General features: G+C 30.3%; 1 protein-coding gene across 10 annotated transcripts; it reads left to right on the forward strand.

The window, feature by feature from the left end:
• Window positions 1-54: 54 nt before the first annotated feature.
• Window positions 55-24688, forward strand: LOC141450408 (uncharacterized). 10 transcript variants are annotated; one of them, XM_074120817.1, is made up of 13 exons: window positions 55-168; window positions 481-637; window positions 980-1071; window positions 6549-6658; window positions 8237-8359; window positions 10083-10208; window positions 14235-14336; window positions 18206-18371; window positions 18918-19062; window positions 19134-19324; window positions 19482-19670; window positions 19988-20044; window positions 23740-24688. In XM_074120817.1, exons 2-13 carry the CDS (start codon window positions 553-555, stop codon window positions 23971-23973), a joined length of 1620 nt encoding a protein of 539 aa, XP_073976918.1. In that variant the 5' UTR covers window positions 55-168; window positions 481-552; the 3' UTR covers window positions 23974-24688. The 10 variants fall into 10 exon arrangements, with proteins under 10 accessions (XP_073976918.1, XP_073976919.1, XP_073976915.1 ...); XM_074120818.1 differs by having other exon boundaries at window positions 522-637; XM_074120814.1 differs by having other exon boundaries at window positions 79-220.
• The last annotated feature ends 50 nt before the right edge of the window (window positions 24689-24738 follow it).

Here is a 24738-nt window from a genome sequence, read left to right on the forward strand (position 1 = left end):
AAATTAATTTTGTGCCACAAAATCTGTTTTAGGTATTGATATTTATTAATATAGGTTTACCAATGAGAAAGAACATCCCGTATTTGGAATAACCGTCATGCAAGACAGATTTAATGTTAAACGAAAAATGCAAAAATAAAATTAGTTGGCATTGCTGCAAGGCGCAAGGTAGTTGGAATTTCGTCAATAACTGAACTATAATTTTAGAAATTGCTTCCAGGTAATTTTTTGAAAATATGCTATTGTAATTGTTGTAAAGATAGTTTGAAAGAGAACATTGTTTTTTTGTTTTTCTTTTTTAAGTAAAAAATTAACAGCTCAATACATGATTACGATAATTATAGAATTTAGCTGTATCACTCTATTTTATCACATTATAAATTTTATCATTATGAAATTATGTCGCAGTTACTAACGATGATGTCAATAATTGCAAAAAATGTTGACATATCTTAGAGTGACAGTATTTCTTTTTTTTAGGGCTTGTTAAGTTTATGTATTTTGTTTTTCTTTTGATGAAGTAAATGAATAGAATAGTCTTCAAGTAGCAAGATGACAGACGGAGAAGAAGTATTGCTTTATGTTTATGATGTAACTGCAGGTCTCGCTGCTTCATTATCTCCTGTATTACTGTCAGGTAAGAAATAGTTATTAGTTGCTTGAAATATTTATTACTATACATGGCCCTTTGAAATGGATGTGACTGTTTCTTTATTATTTATATTACATTGCATTTTACAGCATGGGTGTAGCATGCATTCATGTGTAGTAGAAATAATTTGGCACCTTAATGGTGACCTTCGAGTGAATAAATAGCATAACATTTTTAGTATCTACTTAAGAAATTTGATCAAAAATAACTGTTTTAATTCTTACCTGATACTTGATTTTTTGAGGTTTAAGTTAAGAAAACGCAAGAAAACTCCTTCTAATTTATTAAAATCTGTTGATTGTTTCCTCATTTTTATTGGATTTTCAGGTCGTAAAATTGATGGAATCTGGCATACTGCTATTGTTGTGTACGGGAAGGAATATTATTTTGGATCAGGAGGTATCGGAGCAGCTATACCAGTAAGATTTTATTTTCATCTTAGACGATAATCATTTCTTATTTGTTTTCGTTTGCTAAACTCACTTTACATCGGACTGTTAAATTGATTTTTTCTAAGGTTAATAGTTTCTTTAGATTATATTTAAACACTGGTAATGTTATTTTTGTTACACTACTTAAGGTACTGTGTTCTTCATATATCAATATATATACTTCAAATTAAAACATACAGAAAATCTATGTTTTTTCCATAACAGTATTCGCGAAATCAAAGCGATATAAGTATTTGATTGACTGACAAAGTCGAAACATGCCAACATAATTGATAATAACTAAAGCATCACATTGAGGTACTCCGTGGAGAATGTTACCATTATAGAGAAATTTTATACTGATACTGTTTATCATTATATTGGTTTATCAGCCTTGAGCTAATTGTAATTAGTTTGAAATTGAGTAGGGTATGTCGGAAGTGTTCTTCAAAAGCAGAATTTTTTTTTTATGCTGCTATTAAGTTTCAAGAATCTTCTGGTAATATTAATAAGAGTTCTCAGATTTCAAATTTAATATGGCCAATTTAACATTATTTTTATTCATGCAAATAAGTCTTAATATTTTATAGATGTATAGAAGCCGAAATTTAAAAAAATAAAATAAATTTTAAAAAAATAATTGGCAAAAGAAAGACATTGAACATTTCGGCAGTTTCTTTTGTATGATCATCTCTTAGTAATAAATATAATTTATACCTGGTAGTTATCTACTTTAGTCTTATGTACTTCGCTGTTTTACTAACATTACCTCAAACGTAATGTACTATTAGTAATATGTCAAGGTATCATCTTTAAACAATGAATTTCGACCAAATTTTACTGCTTAGAAAAAAAAAAACAGGATTCTAAAGTACTGTAATCGAAACCAAAAGCTTTTCCAAGTGTTATAGGCAACTAAATACTAAAGTGTCATGTTTAATTATGCATAAAAAGAGCAAGATAAAAAAAAGCGAGCTGGAAGCAGATGTATGTTTGTTATTAACTAGGGCCTGATATGAAAGAGTATCATCGCAAGCTTAAGCTTAGTATATATAAAATAGACATCCAGCCAGAAGTAATATATGCTCGTGTGTAATATGTGCTTGTGAGTAATATGTATACTGAAAGAGAGCGAAAGCATCCAGCCCCGATGTGCGATTGTGTGAAAGATTTTGGCTCTAAATTACATAATTACCCGGATTACAGGTAAAAAGCAACAAAGAGCTAATGTTTTGCCAAATTAGGTTACCAAAGTAAAATCTAAAATATTGGAGCGGCTGGAACATCTAGAAAAATTAGGGATCGAAAAAATAAAAAGATTTAAAAATCAATCAGTAGGTAGAGAAAGGATGGGAGACCTAGGAGAAGATTACTTAAGAAAGTGAAAGAGGATCTCAGAAAGTTAGATGTAACTTTAGTGCAGGAAGAAGGCTTAGGATAGGAAGCCTGAAGAGTGATGGGTGAGGAAGATTTCAAAATTTAACCAATTTAAAAAATTATCGATTTCAAAGATTTATCAATAAGAAATTCGACCCTCGGGAGGTAGAAGATAAAATCCAAGATTAAAAGGAGCTAAGGGTAATTTTTAGTGATTAATAGTGTCAAGTGAATTAATAGTTTTAATACGCATACAGTTGCAGAAGTATAATGGCTCGTTAGTAGTTAGGTGTCATCTTTTATTAACTTAAGTAAGGCCCTCATGAGAGCAAATTTTGTCAGAAAATTTGTGAACTTGGATAATTAAGACTCGAAGCGGACTATCTCACCCTTTGAATTCTTGAAGAAGTCACTAATGGGTATTCTACCAGTTAGATGGAGTTTTGGCACTTTTGCTCGCAGCTCTTCTTATGATTCATCTTGAAACTAAAAAAAAAAGAAAAGTAAAGAAATCGCCTATTTTTTTCAGGCGGGGCTTAACGCCCAACTAGGGGGCTCGACGGGGGGAGCGAAAGCTCATACTTTACTATAAACAATTTTTTCTAACAAACAAAAAGTAGTATACGTGGGAATCGAATTGGGATCTTCCATTTACAAAGCTACGCTCATGGCCACTAGACCAACACCCGCCCCTCATCATGAAACTATTAAAGTGCAATGTAGGGAAGGGATTAGCATGTCCTATGCTAGTGCTTGGAGGTATCAGTGAATTTGTTTTTGGAATGGGATGTTCGAAAAGACATCGGAGTTCCTTGAAGGAAGAAGTGGCTAGTCTCTTCCTCCAGATAATTTTCTTTCAAAATAATTTGTGAATGATTGGCCGTTAAATTCACGTAATTGTTGCGAAATTTATGGTCCTAAAATTTTTGTAGGCACATATCAGATTGAGCGCAGCTTCTTCCGTTAGAAATCTCGATATGTTTTCGAGTTGAAAGTTAGCAAATCCAATGTGACTGCCACATATGTGTCGAATATTAATGATCACGAGTAAAGAGGTCTTCTTGAGTTATTGGGAGGTTAGACATTGTTAGGTTTCTATCGAAAATGAAGGAAAGTTTTATGAAAAGCGAATTTCAACGTCATCATTTTTTGTTTTCTTTCTTTATTTTTTTAATTTAATCTCTTACCCCTACTTAACTTTGGGATCCTAGGGCCATTTTCGCAAACTATAAGAAAAATAAAGTATATTAGTGACTTGGAAACTTTTTTCTGAGTAGCTTTCTAAAAAGGATTACCTGCGAGAGCAACTCTCAGAGAAGTCCCAAAACTTTTGATGCACTTTTTTTTAAAACGCATCAACTAAAATTTTTATGATTGTTTATCCATGAAAAAATATGTGAAAGGTCAGAATAAAATATCAAACATAAAAGCTAACTCTAAGTTAGTTTTTTCCTGTTTTTGGACAATAAGTTATAAACAAAGCTTTCTCCTTAAAAATGGAATTATATCACCAAAAAGATTTTATTTAGATTTTTAACTATTCATTCTATTAACGAATTCGCCCAAAAAAAAGTGTGGTAAAAGTACATTTAAGGTTTCGGTGCGCTAGTAAAATTCATCATATAATCAACTAATTTATTCCAAATTAATTTTGATCTTCAGGAAGCATTATCAGGGCGGCATTTTACTAAAACTACGATCATTCAGGAACTTTTAAGCAGGATGTCAATGCGCCAACTACATTATGCGGCATGAAAACTACAAAGTTTATTTGCGGCCCCTTATGGCCCATTCAGACGAACGGATGAATACGTATCGACTTGTGCCATCCTAGAATAACCAGTAAAAATTTGAAATGAATTGGAGGGGGACTTAACGAATAATCTTAAAAAATATTCACTCATTACCGAAAACATATTGACAGTTGAGAAGTCGAAAGAAAATAGTTAGAGTCGTTTTCAAGAAATAAACAACAAAATGTCATTCATTTTCGCAGGAAACTTAATAACTATAGTTTGACAAGATCTCTATAGTTTAGGAGTAGGAGTATTAAATTTTTTTGGGGACATCGAGAAATTGAACTAAAATTATAATTAACACCAGTATGTCACTGGATGTTCACTGTAATAATATTATTTATTGAAGGCCATAGGACGTCACAGCTCCTCAAGAACTCAATAAATCAGCAATACTTCCGTTTCAAACCAAAATGATGGATAGTCCAAGTTCAAATGAATATTTTTGGCTGCTTCCCAAAAAATTACTGAAAACTTAGAAAAGCCGTTCTCTATTGGTGCATTTCGGTTGCGAACTAATATTCTTTCCGACTTGTAATTTTGGTTATAACTATTTGGTTTTCATAAATATTTTACTTGCCTTGTAACAGTCCAGAATATTGAAACGGCGAAGGAGTGATTAAATTACCCCTCCTCGATAAGAAACAAATATATTTTGATATTCAGAATTTGACGTAAATGATAAATTAGAATCGAGAATTTTAGTGAGAGATTTCCACATCAGATTTTTATTATTGTATTACAGTATCTTGGCGTTTCTGCTGATATTCTGGTATCTCAGCATCATAAAACGAACAACACTTAAAAAATATATACTTAAACAAAGGCTTATATCTGATTTATATGATTTTAGTTATAACTTATTTGTATAACTCCAACTCATCAGTACACTCTTTCACCCTCTTGTCACTCACCTACAGATTGCTTCAACCTTTCAAGAAACACTGACCATAGGAGCCACAGTAGTTCTTTTAACCTCAGTGGATTGAGCGTTATAACTACTCCGTTAACAAATCTAGTATAAACCTCTCTACATGGAATGTGCATCTGATTATGATGTATACTTATACTGATCACATTTTTAGTTTGTATTTCTGGTATTTCTAGTTAATAAAAAGCACGATTTTGAGCAAGTCGCAAAGTATTTAAAAAAAACAATACCGACTTTGTAAAGTTACACTCGCTGATAGACAATTTTGGCCGCAATTACAAACTGGAACCTTTTCATGTCTAAAATTAGTATCATTTTTTATTTGTTGCAATTTTTCATTTTTGACTCAACTCAAGCGGATTCACATTTATTATCCGTCTTATGAGATTGATTGATTAGGCTTCTATATAGAGATCTGACTTCCACTTGTCATTTTGTCGCCACACTATCAAAATAGCACTGACGTAATGCAATGTAAAACTGATATTTTCTATATTGCAGATCCAACCATGTTTTCTGAAAACCAAAATTCTATCTTTCAAAAAACTTGAGTGTTGTATATTTGTTTGTGTGTGTAAGAAAAAGAATAAGGCAGTAAGAGAAAGTAAGAACTGTTGAGATGAGGAATGTCTAAATAAGGTTGCTAATCTATAAAATTATTAACGAACAAAGTGAGATTATGCTTGGAAAAAGCTTCTTAAAACATTGTGGGTTTTTTAATCAAGAATGATTAATATTAGCCTTCCACTACCATTTATTTTTAGTATATTTCCTGTTGTGTGATACTTCCTCTTATTAAAATAATACCATCAGTAGAAAATGAAATTCATTCTTCCCAAAAAAGATAGTTAGACGTCCATCATCTTGGGCACATTTCTACTTAGAGCATACCAGAACTTTTTACAGATTTGTTTTAAAGATAGGTAAGACTGACCATTGTGAATTACATTAACAATGTGCAACGTATGTTGTCGATAGAAATATATTTATAATTATGATTGAATTAGTTGAAAACTTAATAAGCTGGTGAAATGGAATGCTGAATGTAATATAAGACATCTAAATTTAGCTCTGTTTAAAAATATCAGAATGTTTCATAGTGTATGCCCTCTCCCCCCACTCTGTCCCTTGTTCTTATCCATTCTTTCTAAAATACTCAAACACTTATAGGGTTCTCAACATTATTTGTTTTAAAATTTTGATCATTTATATGGTTTTTATTTAGTTTTAAATTTTAGTGAGTATTTTTGAAATATATATTCATCCTTATTTTAAAAATGTCCTTTTTTTTTTTGCTTTTCATAAATTTTGATTGAAAGTTTAAAAAATGTATGTATTATATTATTCTGTATTGTATTTAGGGAACAGTTGTGGGTTTTGAACCCGTCGAAAAAATAAAGTTAGGAGTGACATACATTCCTTTTCAAGTTTTTGAGGAATATGTTAATGGATTAGCAGAATCCGAATTCAGGTATGTCCCTGTTGTTATTATTATAAAAGTTTTAATTTTGCATTATTAAAATTTACAGATGTAATTTAAGTTCACAATTTCCACTGTTATTTTTGGTATTTCCACTGCAATAGTTCTGGTATTATTTAGCTTTTCAGAATTTGTTTCCAGAATGTGAATACTCACAAAACTTTTCTAGGTTCTAACTCACAAATTGTCTTCAAAAAACAATATTTTATCGCTGATTTTATCCACCCGTATTACGCTTGATATTTTTATACAGACATTCATCAATTTCACCGAAACCTTATTGTGGCGTCCTCTGTCAATACCTAACCGAAATATCAAATTTTAACTTGTTTTTTTTTTTTTTTTAGTTACGATAAATACCCCAAATTTGTAAAAACAACTTTTCCAGACTCAGGAGATCTCAAAACGGATATTTTAATACCTCAAATCGAAACACAATATCATCTCTTACGTAGTAGAGCAAGAAAAAGCCTTTTGTAAATTTTCTAAAAAGCAATTTCTAAGATTCTAAAAGTCCCAATTAGTAAGACGATTGCTACTATTGACCAGGTCAACATAATCACATCATAATGCCGGACCATAGTCCATATTCTCGACCGTCCACACTCAGTTGTTGAATGGAAATTCACAGTTCGGTTAATTTTAATCAGCATCGAGAAAACATAAACATCAGTGCTGTCAACCTAAGAGGTTTTGCGGTACTAATCCCTATACTTGGCATTGGATTTAATTCAATGAGTTAAAATGACCATTAATCGACAGTAAGTAAAGCTCGCCTGAAAAAATGCACTTAACTTTGTTCATACAAATCAATAAGATTTACAATGAAAAGTTTTGCCTCAGAAACAAAAACAAAAAAAAGATGCCTTTCTTTGATTTTTTTTTATAATTTTTTAAACCAGAAAAAATTAAAATATCGAAAAAGCACTTTTATATTAAAATAAGCAAAAGAGTTTTTACTATTTAAATTACCAAATTGACTGCTTAATTTTAATTGTTTAAACAAAACTTTTCATTTACTTATTAAACTTGTTCTAAGTGAAATTATGTTTGAAAAATGAAATTTTCTATTTATTACATACAGGTTGTAAAAAAAATATCGACCCTGTGTCTGATCAATCATTTTCCAATAAACGTGAAAAATCTCGCAATATCATTCAGACCTGACCATGGTTGTTCATACTTAATCCGATATTGGTTTAGTTCTAGCTACTAATTTATTTTCATACCTTGTTTAGTATCATTATTACAGTTTTAGTACATATAAGTTTAGAAAAAAAATTAAGTAGAAAACCTATTATAGTAATCCTCAATTTTGACGAGTTTTTTTTTTCTACTTCAGTTCCCTAAATATTATTATTATCACTTTTTATTTATTTACTTTTTATTGTGGTCATTGATTAGTTATTGGGTATTCATCTTTTTTGAGGGTTTCTTAAGAAATTATGTACAGTGTTAGAACGTCCACTAGCAAATTTAAACATAACTCTTTCATCAAATTTTTAAATTGATTGTAAAAATGTATCATTAGTTGAATTAATATAATAATAATTATTATTTTTTTTTTAGAGGAGATGCATATCACTTACTGAATCACAACTGTAATAACTTCTCGGATACTTTAAGTAATTTTTTGGTAGGAACTGGTATTCCATCACATATTCTCAATCTTCCTGATGAAATAATTAACACGTAAGTAATTAGTAACTTCGTCATATATTAGTAACTTTTCACACTAAAAATCCTTAATGTGATCCAAAATATGGCGTAAACAAACATGATTTAACATTGGCGTTCATTAATTTATTTAATATTAGAAAATAATTAATTAATCAATTACTGAGTTGGATCATATATTAATTGGATACTATATTTTAGTACATATTGCTTCAGGGTTTCATAACCATCTTTTCTAGTGCTTTTGGATTCGGCCGCTCGGTTGTTTACGACGGATATTTTGATGAGAAGACTTGAGTGTAGAGTGAGAAAAAGTGTATGTAGTTCTTTAGCGGTCCATATGTGTTATTAGTGTATATAGTCGTATCTCTTTAAACATAAGGATGTATAATATGTGAATCAGTATAACTTTCAATGTCTCAGCTATTGTCAGGTCCGTTATTAATGTCATCAAAAATTCTAAAACCCCCTCTCTCGTTTCGTCTTTATTCCTAAAGAGATTGTACCCTGTAACTATTCTCGTAAGCCTAATGACGCTTTTAATCAAACATCTGTGATACAGCCTAAGAAGCTAATAAATAGCTAGAACAACAATTAATTGCTTTCTAGTTTTGATAAAATATCTTTTTGGACTTTTACAATTAGCAGCTTTGGCACTTTTATCGTTCAAGCGTAAAAATGATAAGAAAGCACTGGTATATTTTATTTATCAGGAATTCTCTTTTGATTTTAAAATTTATCTTGCAGAATTTTTGATTCTATGTGTCAGAAAATATTTAAGAGAACTTTACATCAAAAATAAATTTTCTCTTTAAATAATTGTGTTACATACAATATTCCGATTGAAAAATAAAACAACCACTTTTCCCGATGAACACAACACTGTCTTTACTGTCTGTAATTGCACAGTGAGCTGCAAGCGGTTCTCAGGAATAGAAAATTTAAAGGCAGACCAAAGGCTTCTTTAGCGAATTATCTTGCAAACCAACCATACGTATCTAGAAACAAATAGAAGTGCAGTGATATGCTATGTTTATAATAGCAACATTTCTTTAGAAGTGGTATAGCTAAATAAGCTTTGTGCAGGAAATATACAAACAAAGTCAGAAGAGAATTTATGTAAGAATTTCTCAAATACTTTGGGCAGAGGGATTTTGGCCGCTAACATTCTATTAAAAATTCTACAAAATAGAGTCGTACCTACACAAAATTTAAATTTATCTTCCTGCTATGTTTCGCTTTTGAGATAGTGTACCCTTACAAAGACTATTATCAAAAACAGTTTCAATAATAACTGAAGCTAAGATTGGATTCGAACCCAATATCACAATTCATTTTAGCTTAGCTTTACGGATGTCGGCTCCTGTCGCTGTCAAGTCAACGTGATGCCCCTCAAAATGTGTAAAATTCGGTAGAAATCAATAAAAATAAAATCAAGTAAAAATCACCAAACCTGTGAATTTTCAGGTCCCTATGATTATACTACATTTTGAAATTAACGTGATGAGTTTTTTCACATAATTATGTTTGCTAAATGAAGTTCACTTAGCTTGTCAGTCATGTCTATATATGTCTAGTACACTGCATATTCTGTACAATTTTTCTTGTCTGTTTATATTACAAAACAATGTTTCACAATTGAAGTAACTTGAAAAATTTATTTTTTATAAATTTCAGCCAAAATTATGTTTTAGTATTATTAACTTTCTTTTTTTTTTTTTTCTTTTTTTTTTGCCAGACCATTTGGCGCAACCATTCGACCTTTCATTGAACAGTTTGTTACAAACAGCCCTTCACTTGAAAGGATCAAAAGGGAAATTTCTCCGGAGTTTCTTCAGTTAAATTCTGATATTGAAGCCGCAAGGTTAGTAAAATTCAAATATTACTTTAATGAGAATTTTTTTAACAGTAACTATTAATATTGAATTAAAAAAGTTCTAAAAGCACGCTTTATATAAAGGTCGTTGTACTTGGCACGAGCGAGCACTTCTGCATGTTCTTGCCAAACTGGTTGTTCACCCAAGACATTTCTGAATATATCAATAGACCTGCAGTATTCTAATATGCCATTCGGCATTGTTTCAAAAGTTTAATACACTACGCCATGACACATATTTATTTTCTATTTTGAAGTTGTTATTGTTAAGTTATTCAATGACTAAACAACTTTGACGTTTTTCTTTTTGTTATAAATCATATTCTGTTAATTAATAACAATTCATTATTGAATTACGATTTTTAGTTATTTATAATATTGCTCATAATTTATGCCTCTTCAGGCTTTTTAGTAACCTCACTCGCTGTTGGTTTTGATAAATCTTTTGTACCAATAGTGATACTTTTCCCAGATTCTTGCAAAGGAAGTCTGGTGATTTGTTTCTATTTTTGTTGCTAGTATTTTTTTATATCTTTATTCTTATTCTTGTTATTCTTATTCAAAACTGATTCGACCTCTTTTGTCCCTAGTTCGGAGAGCTCATCCATCAGAATTCACCTGATCTTCATAATCTCTGTTGTCAGAGCCGTCTCTCTTTTCCTTTCAATTTTTATTGGAATTAGGTGTTTTATATATCTTCCTTCTCGAATGTCACGGTACATGATCGTGGGAGTACTTGCGAATTCACTTAACTGTTCATATCTGCCAACCTAAGCTAGCACATGTTCCATACGTGCTGTCATTGGTGCCAAAGGTAAAACGCAAGTCTTGAATCGTATTTTTATTATGTTTCTTTCTATTTTTATTATTTTTTTTGTCTGTCTTCTTGTGAAAGCTTTAAGTTCAGGGCAGATGAAGGGTAGGCCAAACTTAAGCTGCTCGCATTCTGCCATTCCTATCGAGATGTATCCATAACCTAATGTGATCGGTTCCTACTTATGCTTCCCGTTCTGCTTGATCATATATTTAGGAAAACTTCTGACGATATGTCTGGCGAATTAATGTTTTCCTTTTCAAGTTGAGCAATTCCCATTCTTTAGTTCTTCTCTTCTGACTGTGTGGAAGTATTGCGATTAGTAATATTTTCGAAATGAATATTTTCAGAAAATAATATATCCAAATCAGGACATACCAACAAAGTCAGAATTGCCTCTAAGTGTAAATAAACAACTTGAAGATTTTGGAAACCACATGTTGATTGCACGTTTTTTGGAAATTTTCACAATTTTCTTAAGAGTGTCAATAATTGTTAAAATTGATAGGTACTAATAATTGCTGTTATTTCGAAATGAGAGTATGTTTCAACATGTCGATAATTCAGAAATAATCTATTTTTTATGTGGTCGTATGTAAGATTAACCTAGATTATAAAGTTACATTGATTTAATTCAATTTTGTCTTAACAGAAGCGCACTTCAAAATGACAGTGTTTTTAGCTGCGTGAATCTTGGCTTTGGCCAATAATAAATGAAGAAACTGTTTGATTGCCTCTTGTTAAACAGTCCTACGAAAGTCTTCTTGGACGTTGTTTGTTTTAACTTAGTGAATTATACTTGTGGAAAAATTACTACATATCAGGGCCATTTTCACATGTAATCATTAATTTTTTTTCGGATTGATTAGGAAACAGTTTGTGTTTTTTGTTCATTTTATTGCATCACACAATTTAATAAGGTGAACGTAGGAAATACCTAATCCACTGCGATTTAATGCCTAATGTTGACTCTTTAGCATGCCTCAGCGTTGTTTATAGAATTTAATTATTTGTATCAATTAGGAAGTGTGAGTGTGATAATATATGATATACTAGAATTTGCTGGATGATCGATAACTCGAATACAGCTTCCTACATCAGCAGGCTTTGTCCATTGTGTAAGTAATGGAATTGCTAGCTTTAAAGTTGATGTTAGGCGAGTATACCTAGGGGGTACTATTTGGCTCTGAGAAAAAGATAGTTAATTTTTTTCATAACGGCAAGATTCTAGAAAAAAATATATATATAAGTGTGTATGCTTTGAAAATTGCGAATAAGTAAACCTTTATTCAACACACATCAGGAATTAGATTCCAGGGAACTCTGCATACTAAATACCCCAAATTCATTGTATTGCTAAATTTTATTCCATATATATCATTTATTAAAATCAAAATTTATTTTATAATAGGGCTCTAAATAAAAAAAATGGCCATTTTTCCTTCTAAGAAGTTTAAACTCATATGATAGAAACCACGACCGCAATTGACATTATAGTTGTAATTTTGTGTTACGTATATGTAGTATATATATTTATTTATATATACAATATATATACATATATATTTTTTTTTTTTTTTTTGCTCAACTTTTGTGGTCTTTAACTAATTGCAACAGCAATGGCAGTGACCAAAATCATAACAATGGCAGTAACCGAAGTTATCACTTTCTTGTTAGAAAGATAAAGACCTACACTGGTACGGACCACATTCACAAAAAAGTACGGGAAAAAAATTTGTTCGAGTAAAATAATTGCTCAGCTTCAGATTTTCTTTAATCTAAATCTTTCACCATTAGAATACCGTTTCTTTCTGTCCATGCGGGAGAATTTAATCACAATCGAAGTTGAAACTGAAGTCTTATTTTTCCATTTATTTAAAACCCAGGAATAATTAAATTACATACTACAGTCATCACGCTAGGTTACACTCAGTATAATTTTGCAAAAAGTCCTTATGTAAGAAGGATAAAAATGTGAATTTTTTAAAATTAAAAATGGTCATTTTTGTTAATCTCATGATTGATACTGTTCTTTTCAAAACAAGAACATTTTTTTTTTTTAAACCCAACATTTTAAAAACAGTTTTTCCCTTATGATTATTTCAGGCAAGCAAGAACTATAATCTCCTTGTTAGAAAGTTGGAAGGATAATTCCAAAGATAAGGAAAATTGAAAATTGGAGCACTCTCTTTGTTCATTTTCTGTAGTACACCGTGGTTTATAGTGTTCATTATGTGTTATTATTTTTGTGAATAATAAATATTCCTTCCGATATTGATTATTCCATTTATTAGTAATAAAGTTAGTATTTTTGGATTTTTAGATAATTTTGATTCTACAGTATTGACATTTAACTTTTCTACTTTTATACTATTCAATTGTTACTTTATTGATTAAGTACAGGTGCGGTCCAAAAGTTCCCGAACCAACTCTGATGAAAAAATAGTATTTTGTTTAGTTCAGTTGGAACATTATTTGCTTTGAAGTAGTCACCAGTCCAGGCGTTTTTGAATTTCTGATTTAACGATGCTTAAGACCACGAAGTCGTCCTAATTGATATAAGGGGGGATTACCTTCTTGCTGGATCTCGGCTAAGGTGTAAAAAATTTCTGAACTTTTCTGTTCGGGACAAGGAAGAAGTCCTCAGAAATCGAATCTGGCGAGTAGGACAGGTATGGAAGTATTTAACTTCTTGCTAAGGGATTCGCGAATAAGGTTTGTTTGTTGACAGGGTTCATTGTCATCTTGGAGAATGTCAAATTCGAACGCTTTCGTTGAAAGTTGTCCAGAAAAACGTTCCCCAACGATGCTTGTACTCAAATCACTTTCTTTAAAATTTTCTAAGAACGATGCTCGATAAGGGTGTTCCAGAAACAATCTTCTGTTTTTGAATCGCGTTGCTACTCAAATCATTTCTTGCAACTATTCGTTGATCGCCAGAAGGTTTTCAAAAAAAAGTAAATTTATCTCTCAAAAATTCCATTTTAATATTTCCGTAAATAAACCGAAATTTTAAAGCTTACTTTTGCTGTGAGCGAAACTCTTGCATTACGTTCTGTAATGGCGCTATTGGTTCTAGTGCGGGAACTTTTCGAAATCACCTGAATGTGTCGTAGGTTCAAATTTTTTACTGCGAAACGATAAATTATGTGTATTTTTTATTTTTACTTCTCTTTTGATTTATTTTCTAAAATTGTTAGACGTCATTCATTGGCACTAAAGGAGAAACGTAATGCTATAATTGAAAAGTTAGCCAAGCGTGAAAGGAAGAAGAACAAAAAGCGGAAGAAAGAAGGTGAAAGGTGAATAGAAACATTAAATAAAGATTGATGCTAAAGAGTGAAATCTAAGGAAGAAAATATTAATAATAATGATTTATAATAAATCTAATAAGAGCTTATTGTGTGTTTAGTGAAATCTAACTGCTTATATTTTTCGTTTCCCTGAAATATTAGTAGTTGTATTTTAATAAAGGAGAAAAACATATCATTGAACAGTCTGAATAAGAGTAGATTTCCAGAAATATTTGTTAGATTTATTTTTTTTATATAAAAATAGTATATTTTCACATGTAAATAAGATTACATTTTTATTTTATTAAACAGGAAAAGCTTTGTTTTGATTACAATTAAATTTTCAACAATTGTTTAGATTTTTTTAAGTAGGTCAAAGAGTTGTTTGCTTATCTTTTTGTATGACATTTCTCTGTGTATTTTTGTCATTCACTTTTTGCCTTCATATTTTCCAAGTATTCTTATGGGTTTTTTTGTTCATTAACTATTAAAAATTGAAATACAAATTTTTAAAGAAATCATTACTTTGCACAGCTTTTTTTTTTTTTTTTGTATTTTTTTGTCATTTGATCTTGAGTTTGATTTTTTGTACTTTGTTTTGTGTGAAAATTGTTATGTTTATGCTTTTTTTTTTGTGCTTTTCCATTAGTTTTATTAGTCATTACTCTAGTGAAATAGATTTTCAATTCTTTAAAGCCCTCGAGAAAAATATTTACTCTCAAGATTTAAGAAAACGTATCTGACTTGTATCTCTCTATTCAATCGTAGATAATATGTTTAAGCAATTTTTTATAAAAATAAGGCCCCAGGAAGCATTCAGTTTAGCTTTGAAACTTGAAATTTGTGTATCTTTTTCCAGAAGTAAGTAAGATTGACTATTTTAAAAATGTTTAAAATTCTGTTGCTTCTCTAGGGTTAGGTACTTCATTTTCAAAACTGAGATCTTGGAACATTGAATGTTGCATGATTGTTAATTGGGTAGAAAATTAGCGAACTGATTGTCCTAGATTTGATAAGCCATGTTGGCGCTTCATATTAATAAATGATAGAAAACTTTATGAACTTGGATTACTGGAAAGCTGAAGTCTCTTCTGGTTACGCGAACATGAGAGAGCAGGCGAATGGGTTGACTAAGATGGAATCTTCTACTTTGTTTTCGATCCCGAGACGACAATCACCTTTGCAAAGCAATTTTGTGACAGAGAAATTTTAACTATTGGAGAGTAAGAAAACTGTTGAAGTTCTGAAGAGACAAGTAAAGAAGCCACTTCTGGTCAGAATTCTACTAGAATTAGCGGAAAGAACTTTATTCACACTCTTAAACAGGAACAATGAAGAGTTGGTAGACATGCTGACTGCACTACCTGAGAAGCACTCATTTATATCAACTTGGAGGAGGGTGGTTAGGTAAATGTGAATGTTTCCATTGTGATATGAGGTACAGGGGGCAAAATGATCGCTTTTATTTTTTGCTAGCAGTTTGTTAGTTTATATACCGAATATTCACAATTTTAATGATATGCTTGAGAATGTAGGATTTTAAGGATGCTGTATAATATTGCAGGGTGTTTCGGGAAAAGTTTTCTTTTGGGTAGAGGTTAAGAGTCACTTAAAGTCTCCAATTCTGTGCAATACAATGTCTAAAACATCAAAATGTAATTTAAGAAAGGTCGAAAATGGATAGTGTTCACTCAAAAAAGTGTAAAATATGAAAAAAATAGAACGCATCGGCGGTTCATTTCACTTATTCGCCTTCAAATTCTTTTTTGTTTGAGTAGTGGATAGAATTATAATGTTTTTTTTAATTGCTTTTAACAATATCTTTGTTCTTTATTATTTAAGTAAAAAAAACCTTTAATTAGAAGAGCTAAGGACTGTTAACTCCTAGATATCTGCACTCCTTAACGCATTTCATCAATTTTGAATTTTAGCAATTTATTTCATTCTTATCTTATGAGCAATGTACAATTGATGGGCCAATGCATTTCACTAATGTGGCATTGCAGTTTATAGCGGAACCTCCGAAAGAGTCCTATATTTCATTCCGTTTGGTACATTTCAGAGTTTTCAGTTTGTTACAAAACTTGCATTTTCAAAAATTTAGTTCGGTACATGTAGTGCATATCTCATTGGAATTCTATTCAGTTTCACTGAAGCTGATGTGTTGCACATGTGCTTTGGAATTCTCTCCATTAGCAGTTGTACAGTTCTTTACTGCACTAGACCAAATTACATCTATTGAGCCCTTCATTTATCCTCCAGCATCCCAGGTATTACAACTGCTCACCCGCTTCTCTAGAAAAGTTCTAGGGAAAGCCAGCATCAGGTATCAACACTCACTATGTAAACATATTCCAGAGTCTACCAAGATAATTTGAAGAAGGTGCCAACCCCAAATCAAAAGAAACTGGATAGATGCTTACCATGGAAATTAAATTGATATTCTCTCGACATATCTTTTACCATAATGGAACATCAGAACGTTGTGGCACACCGGCTGCGGAACTATGTCATAATCTTATTGTCTCATTCCTATACTTATATTACTCTGATGAGAGTAAAAATTATGGTTTTTATTTTAATATATTTTTCCAAAGAATAATAATGAATATATTTTATTAAGGATGTATGTGATGCCTGCATGCCAGTAATCATTTTAATAATTTGTATAAAACGACCAATTTTGTAAAAAAAAAAAAAAAAAAAATTAAGTACAAAATGATTTACAATATACATTTCCTTCAGTAAATTAATTAAAAGTAAGGGAAAATGAATTATTGTTGGAGGAGCCTTTATGATTAGTTATGATTTTTTTTCATAAAGATTTTGACATTGTTGATTGAAAATTGATTTCAACAGATCGATGCGTCTCCAAAAGAAGTAGAAGGATAAGGGAGAACCTTTCTGAAATAATTATATTGTTTGAGACGGATCTATTTATTTGCATTAGCAGTAAAATTGTATCATTCTCTTGTAGATTGCAGTGTGGACAAAACAGTTGCGGACTACATTTATGAAATAAACAAATCTAACATTAATAGACTGCAAGACTTTTTATTCATTATTATTTATTTGACTGATTATTCTAAGCACTGATCAATGTAATTTGTTTTTTCTTAACCAAAAGAATGTACTCTTTATTTAGTACCATACTTTACGGGAATTACTAACGATTTTACAATTATACTAACTGACCGAATGAAAGTGATTGACGATTTACTTCTTAAAAATCATACTACATGCAAATAATTAATTTTAGTACAGATTCTTGTTTCTTCATAACTACGTTTTCTTTCATAAATACTTGGAATTTTAAATTATTCGAAAAAGCAGATTACAGTATTAACTATGGACGTAATAATTGGAACGACGTTCTTATTGTACACCATACACATTACAAAAAAAAAAAAAAAAAAGAAAAAGCAAAAACAGGCTATTTCCATTGTTTTCATTCAATTCCAAACAATAGCGATAATAATCGGTTTATTGCCAGTCAGAATGTCAATGTCAACTAAAATTATTATTTTTGTTTTTTTTAATTGATGTACAAAAAAAAAAAGAAAGTAGTTTCTTCTTTACATCAGTAAAAAGGGAAAGCACAAGGATAGTTACCAAGAAATAGCAAGCATGGTTTAAGTCTTAAAAATTAGATGGTTTTATGTTTCGCGCATTAACAAACATGACAAGTTGAAGATGTAATTAAGTAGGTAAGTTGAATGTAAATTCATGTTAAGATCTTTTGACGTTAGTTTTTCTTAGATTTCCTTAATTAGATCTTTTCAAAACAATGTTATGTAAATGAAATTTTAAGAATAGATGATTTGGGTTATCTAATTATTATTAATTTCAGATATTTATACGGCGATGTTATTTTACAGAAACGACATTAGTAACGGTTACAGAATGTCTGAGGGAGCAGAGGTAACCACGGAAGTTGATCCTTCTGTGCAACTTGCCCAGAACCTTGCAGAAGCAGAAAGGAAAGAAAGAGAGGAAAGGAGGAAGAATCGAGAGCCACCTATTGTATTTAAAGATGCGGTAGATGTAAGAAATTCCTTTTAATTGGTAAAAAATCTAAGTATAGTTGATAACAGAAATTTTTTAGTATCATAACATCATTTGTTGAGTTTAATTAACTTGACTATGGATCCAATATTTTTTTCACACCCGATAATAGTAACATTTTCGGATAAATCTTCTGCTATTCATGTGAATATCTCTTCTCCTATTGAAGCTTTTGTTTGTCGATTAAGATCGATGATTTAAGACCATAAAATAACTGAAATGCATTGAATGAATGCTCAATTAAATAAAAGTGCGTTCATTGAATAATATTTTATAAAATTTATTATTAACCTTTAATTTTGCTTATTATTTGCATATATCTCAATAAAATAGATTTCTCTTGATTGTTTCTCTTCTGAAATATAATTATCAATTTTATCAGTTCACTTCTTTGTAATTAATCATAAATGCACAATTACAATTTAAGCGCAGCCAATAGAAACGTTAGGCAATTAGATTAAAATCTCTTTTTAAACTGCCTCCAACTTCTAGAGTTTGAAATAATCGTTGAAATATGTCCAATAGGTTCACATAGAATTCGATGCTCTTGTGGGACTTATAGATGGCAAATTAAATGAAGAAGAGCAGCAATCCCTTGAAGAATTACATCAATACATGTTACAAGATGAGGGATCTTGGGCTTTGGGTGATGCATTTCTAATCTTTATTGGTGCGTATTGTTTCCATTTTTGCACAGATGTCTCCTTATAAGTTCACTTAATTAAAACGCTTATTTCATAGGGAGGTTGCTTACTGATAAAAGTCTTGGCGATGAAGTAAGCATGAGGTGTTTGAATGTTTTATCAGCTGCTGCGCTTAAAGATGATGTCATTCTTATGCTACATCAAGACCGAAAGCAGCATATTCTTATGAATTATGCATATGAAGTCGACAGGTTACCTTTGCCGCAACAAAAAGGAATCACTTTATTTGTAAGTTACTTAAAAACTGTCTTTTTCTTAATTGAAGCTAATTTTATATGGCAAATATTAATAGGATTGCTTGAAAATTTCTGAAATTTTTTACGTAAATCTAATAGATTACAAATTAGAAGTATAATTATTATTTATTTACTTTTAATTTTTTTAGATTTGCAACCTTTTTGAAAATAGTGGTAGTTCTGAATGGCTTCTCTATATATCAGAATGGCCGTTCAATAACACTCAAATTTCTAACATTCGAGTCACCACAAAAGTTGCTGTAAATGCAGTACTCTCAGAAGATGAAGAATTGAGGGATCGAGGCACGGCCATAATTTATAATCTAGCGACGAAGGAGGTAAAAACTGTGGTCTGTATTTACCGTCATGACAATTTTACCGTGTGCACATTGTTTTGAACTGTACTAATCTCAGAATTAGTGGCCCCTCTCTAAAAAATCAATAAAACTCGCAAACATAGAAAACCTTGAGGTATTTTACTTAAATATTTCATACAAGTTCATATTTACACCGCACAGGAATATAATTTTAAATTTAAAGTTAATATTACAAAACTACATTTTTCTTATCTATTTTTGAATTTTTGCATCGTGAATTAATTTTTTTTTTTTAAGACGTTTAATAATCTTGTGTAGTATGTAATTGTGGTTTCCAGAAAATGATGAAGAATTTATCACTTCGTCAACTCCTGCCAGCGGGTTCAGCCTCTAAGGTACAACTGATACACTTGCAAATAATCCTCCTTATCAGATTATTCTTATATTTGTTCCCTACAGCTTATTTTAGTATTTTCTATAAACTTTTTTTTTTTTAATTTATCTACCCTTTCTTTAATGGTGAAGGAGGCAGTGGCGGTCTTTTTTTAAATTATTGTTTTTCATTAGATACAATTCTATACTAAACTTTATAAAGTTTAAATTCTGAACTTTATACTCATTGGATGGTTGGCGTTCCCTGCGTTTGCAAGGTATGCAATCGAATACCTATACCCTTGAGAATTAACACATAATTTAATGCTTTGTTCTCGTTACTCAAAAAAACATAGCGCAGGAGGCCAAGCTACATACGACTAAAAAACTGCAGATAGGATAGGAGGCATGCCTTGGATTCATAGAGGTGACGGGGTGTTACTTTAAAAATAAAAAACTAGGACGAGTTAACTGATCTGTTGTGAAAATTGTTAACGAATATAGTAAAGACTTAAAATAATTAATATTAATTTTGTTTGTCGGTATATCTGGTACCACGAAGAATTAAGCATGTGTAAGTGTTTTTGGAATAACTTATTTTTAGTTTTGCTTTTCAGTTTTTAGAAAAAGGAAAAAATTCATTCAATTAAGAAGCACTTTCGGTCATGGAATTTTCTTCACATAGTAATTTTAGCAAAAAGTTAACCAACTTAACAATGTGTAAGATGGAAAATTCTATTTTTACTGAATTGGTAGGAGAAGCCTGTTTATCCATCGCTCGCTCTTAATCGACGAGAAAAAAAATTCAAATGAGAATAGTGGTCCAACCTGAGTTGAAATATCATTAGATTCGAATATTGGTGATGACGGAAGAAAGAATAATGCAATCTCCTGCAATAATTTTTGCCAAGCTTGAGAGACTAGGTCATCTACAGAGCTTATTGACAATAACATATTTTTAATTGTAAAGTTGGTGTGTCTTCTTTCCTGTCTGTTCATGGACGCAAGAAATCAAAGAATTCAAGAATTCAATTTCGAGAAAGCAAAGGAAACTAGATTGAATTATTATTCGGGATACAGAATATAAATTATAGAAGCAAAAGATAAAATCAAGAAATAAAGTACATGCTTTTGTTTTTGCAAAACTAATGAAGATTTCTTACAATCCAATATTCTGTTCTTGAAAGGTATCAGGGACCTGAAACAAAAATTTTAAGTTAATGTTGAGATCACTACTCTTTCCCACACAAATATCCTGTTAAATTATATAATTACTCAAAGTATAATGTTTAGTGGATAATTACTAATAATGCGACAATTTTCTTTTTAAATACATATATTTAGGACGGACCGCCACTGATGACCAGAACTTAATAATCTAATAACTTTTTATATCCCCAGAATCATTTATCTTTTTACTTCTTGCTCTACATCACTACAGAGATGTATTTATGAGATTATAACATGATGTAATAACGCTTACAAACTACTGTTTTTTTCTGAAAAGACTACATATTTTACTTTATCTTTGGTATATATTTATTTGATTTTTTCATTGAGAAATAAAATGTATCATTTCTGTTTATTGATTTACTATTTATTCTAATCGTGATAAATTAGGTTAATAAGCTTATCTTTTCGAACAAAATATGTAAGATCGTTGCAAATACATGCGAGAATAATTGTTTAAAAGCTAAAAATTCTAACATCTTTGCTTTGTTTCTTTTGTATTTTTGGAATGTAATGACATCTGTGTTTATTTTAGAAAGTTATTTGCATATAATATAGCGTATCGCTCACCACATCATTATGAATTATTTCCGAACATAAACAAATGTGTTTTAAATTTGAAACACATAGATCAGTGCAACACATAAATGAAAATATTGTTTGCGAATTATTGTAATTCCTTACATTTTACTCTGATTAAAATACCTGTTTATTTTACCTGTAATGTCGCGTATCGAATAGACGGCACTTAGTTTTGTGCATTTTTTCTCACTTCAATAAAAAGTAATAAGGATTTTTTTTGAATGATAAGTTTCGTTGATTTTAAACTTTGTTAGTAGATATACGCAAGTTCTGAAACTTCTGGTGTAAATTAGAGTTTACATGGAACGAATCCTCGGTTTCAGGCGTTAAAGGCTCAAAGAAGAATTTTATTAGTTTGAAGATTATTGCTTATTGATGTTTTCTAACAGTTTTTTTTCTACTTGTCATTTATTAAAAATAGTTCTAGCTTTTTATGTCTTTTACGTTTGTCATTTGTTTTCTTGTAATGCTTTAATAGTTTCTGCAATGCATTTATTGACTAATTAATTTGATAACGAAACTTTAACATATATTTTTTCAACATTACTTGATTAAGAAAGAATTGATAGTCTCAAAAGTAGAAAAAAAAAGTCTTGCGTCATGGAATATAGTTTTGACATTCCATTGTAAGTGAACAGAACATTTAAATCTCGCTTCCCATGATGTCTCGGAGTATTCGCCTGAAAACAGTTTCAAAAACGATCCTTTTGGAAATTTAAATAGTTCTTAACGTAAAATATTTCTGTGATAGTAATTCTTGTAAATAGAGATTGTAGGTTGAACTTGATTTTTATTGGATTTTACTCAAGCTAAGGATTATGGTCAATTCCTTGTTTAGATAATCTGATCAGCTTTTTTATCTTATTTTTTTTATTTAGTCAAAACTGTACAGTTTAAGGCTGGTATTAAATTTTAAGAATGTACAATTTAGAAAATACTGAGTTCTTACTTTCTATTTTTTCTTCATACCAGATCTTAAATCAATTAATACAGTGATTTGGTATAGAAAACTTAAAATCCAGCCTAATCTGTACTGAACTTAGTGTTCTAAAAGTAGAAAACTTTTAAATTTAACTTTGAAAGGATAAAGATGATTGAGAAGAATCACTTTTTCGTAACGAACATAATCTTAGTGATTAATTATATGTAGATAATGTTTTTTAAGTTTATGACAACTTAACTATAGGCATAAGTATATTTCGATTACTGGAATTAACTACAACCAACTTTGATTCGAGGGACAAGACACATGTAGGTCGGACTTCACACGTATTTACACCATCCGCAATCGTAGTAGAAAAAGTTGTTCAATATTAAATAATTCTGTAAAACGAATTTAGGCGAAATTTATTTATAACAATTTTGATCTTACTAGGAATGGAAGCAAAATCCTAAAAGATGTGGTTGTTAGGAATTCAACCTAAGCTGAAACATAGTTTCTTCTCTATAATAGAGAATTAAATAGAATATTTAAAACGACATTAGTGAAACATTAGAGCTACTTTTACATAAGTTCTTTGGTACTTCATCATTTGAGGAATTTAGGCCGCTAACTTCTGTCAGGTCCGTTGGGGGTGCTCAAATGTAATGTATAAGATTATTGTAATTTTTAGATTTTGGGCTATAGTGATCACATATATTTGCTCTCAAACATAATTTTCTAAAATACTTTCAAGTATTCAGGGGACCGCAAAATTGATATTTATGTGAAAACTCCGTATAAAAAAAATCATATTGATTCTCCTTCCTTAACCATAAGAATAATTAAATAATACAAAAATATTATCGATTTACTCTTTTTTAAAAAAAGGGCTAGTGCTAGCCTTAGGTTTCCATTTCTAATCTTTGCTATTCAAAAGTTATTTCCTATGTAGTTCTGATAGCCATACTCGCATTTTTTGTTTAGGTATTTGACGATGTAGCCGTCGAGTTGACAATGGCCATTCTCCAATTTTTAAATGGTAATCCAGCCGAAGCACAATTATTCAGATGTCTCAAATCACTTTCTCAATTCTGTCAGATTTCCGCACAAGATGTTCCCCAACTTATTCAGATGATTGGACCGCATCCATCAAAATTTAAAGGTCAATCTGAAAGAAATGACCAGCTGATTGAAGAAATATCGAAGAGGCTGAGATAATCGTTATTTTATAAAAATGAATTATTTGTAAAGAAATTTAAAAAAAAAACTCTCTTGACTCTTTTTGAACAAGACATCCTCTGTAGTAAAAAGGAATGCAAAACAAAAACAATTTCTTAATATTTTTAGTAATATATGCTATTTTTTAAAGTAATTTAATTAAACTACCTATTTAGAGAGGTATATATTTATTTTTTTCAATCAAGTATCCGAAAGAATCTAGAGTTCCTTAAACGCTTAAAACATCTTTTTAAAATAATGTTGTTTTCGTTACATATGTATTTACTAAACGATTTTTAGTAATGACTTCTGCTCTACATTATGTTCGTTATTAACCAAAGCTACAGTAATTGTTGTGAAGTATATTTATACATAAATATATTTTTTTTTTAGTTTATAATTTTACTAATTTCAAGAGTGCTATTTTAATATCTTTTTCTAATAAAAAAAGTTCTGAAGAGGACGTACCTAGAATACTTACAGTTATTATATAAAGACCTTATAATTGTTAATTTATAAATATTTTAAATTTGTTATAAAAAAAAATAGAAAATACTTTTTATGTTAAAACAAAATCTTAAAAATCTCTAAATTGTTTTATTTTTCTCATAATTGTTACGCACACTTCTTTTTACCCCCACTTTGTAAATCTGAATTTTAAAAAAAAATTAAATCAAAGAGATTTTTAAATAAATTATTACTTTTTTAATTATTATTCTAACATTGTGTTTATTTAAAACTAAAATGTTAAACATTTTTGACTGA

Source organism: Rhodnius prolixus, unplaced genomic scaffold, assembly GCF_049639745.1.
Source record: "Rhodnius prolixus isolate KJV_2025 unplaced genomic scaffold, Rpr scaffold_2, whole genome shotgun sequence".
NCBI classification, from domain to species: domain Eukaryota; kingdom Metazoa; phylum Arthropoda; class Insecta; order Hemiptera; family Reduviidae; genus Rhodnius; species Rhodnius prolixus.

Coding starts and splice junctions, on each gene's coding strand:
- LOC141450408 (XM_074120817.1), top strand. CDS start 553: ATGACAGACGGAGAAGAAGTATTGCTTTATGTTTATGATGTAACTGCA. Junction 1,072..6,548: donor GTATCGGAGCAGCTATACCA/GTAAGATTTTAT, acceptor TATTGTATTTAG/GGAACAGTTGTGGGTTTTGA. Junction 19,063..19,133: donor TGCATTTCTAATCTTTATTG/GTGCGTATTGTT, acceptor CTTATTTCATAG/GGAGGTTGCTTACTGATAAA.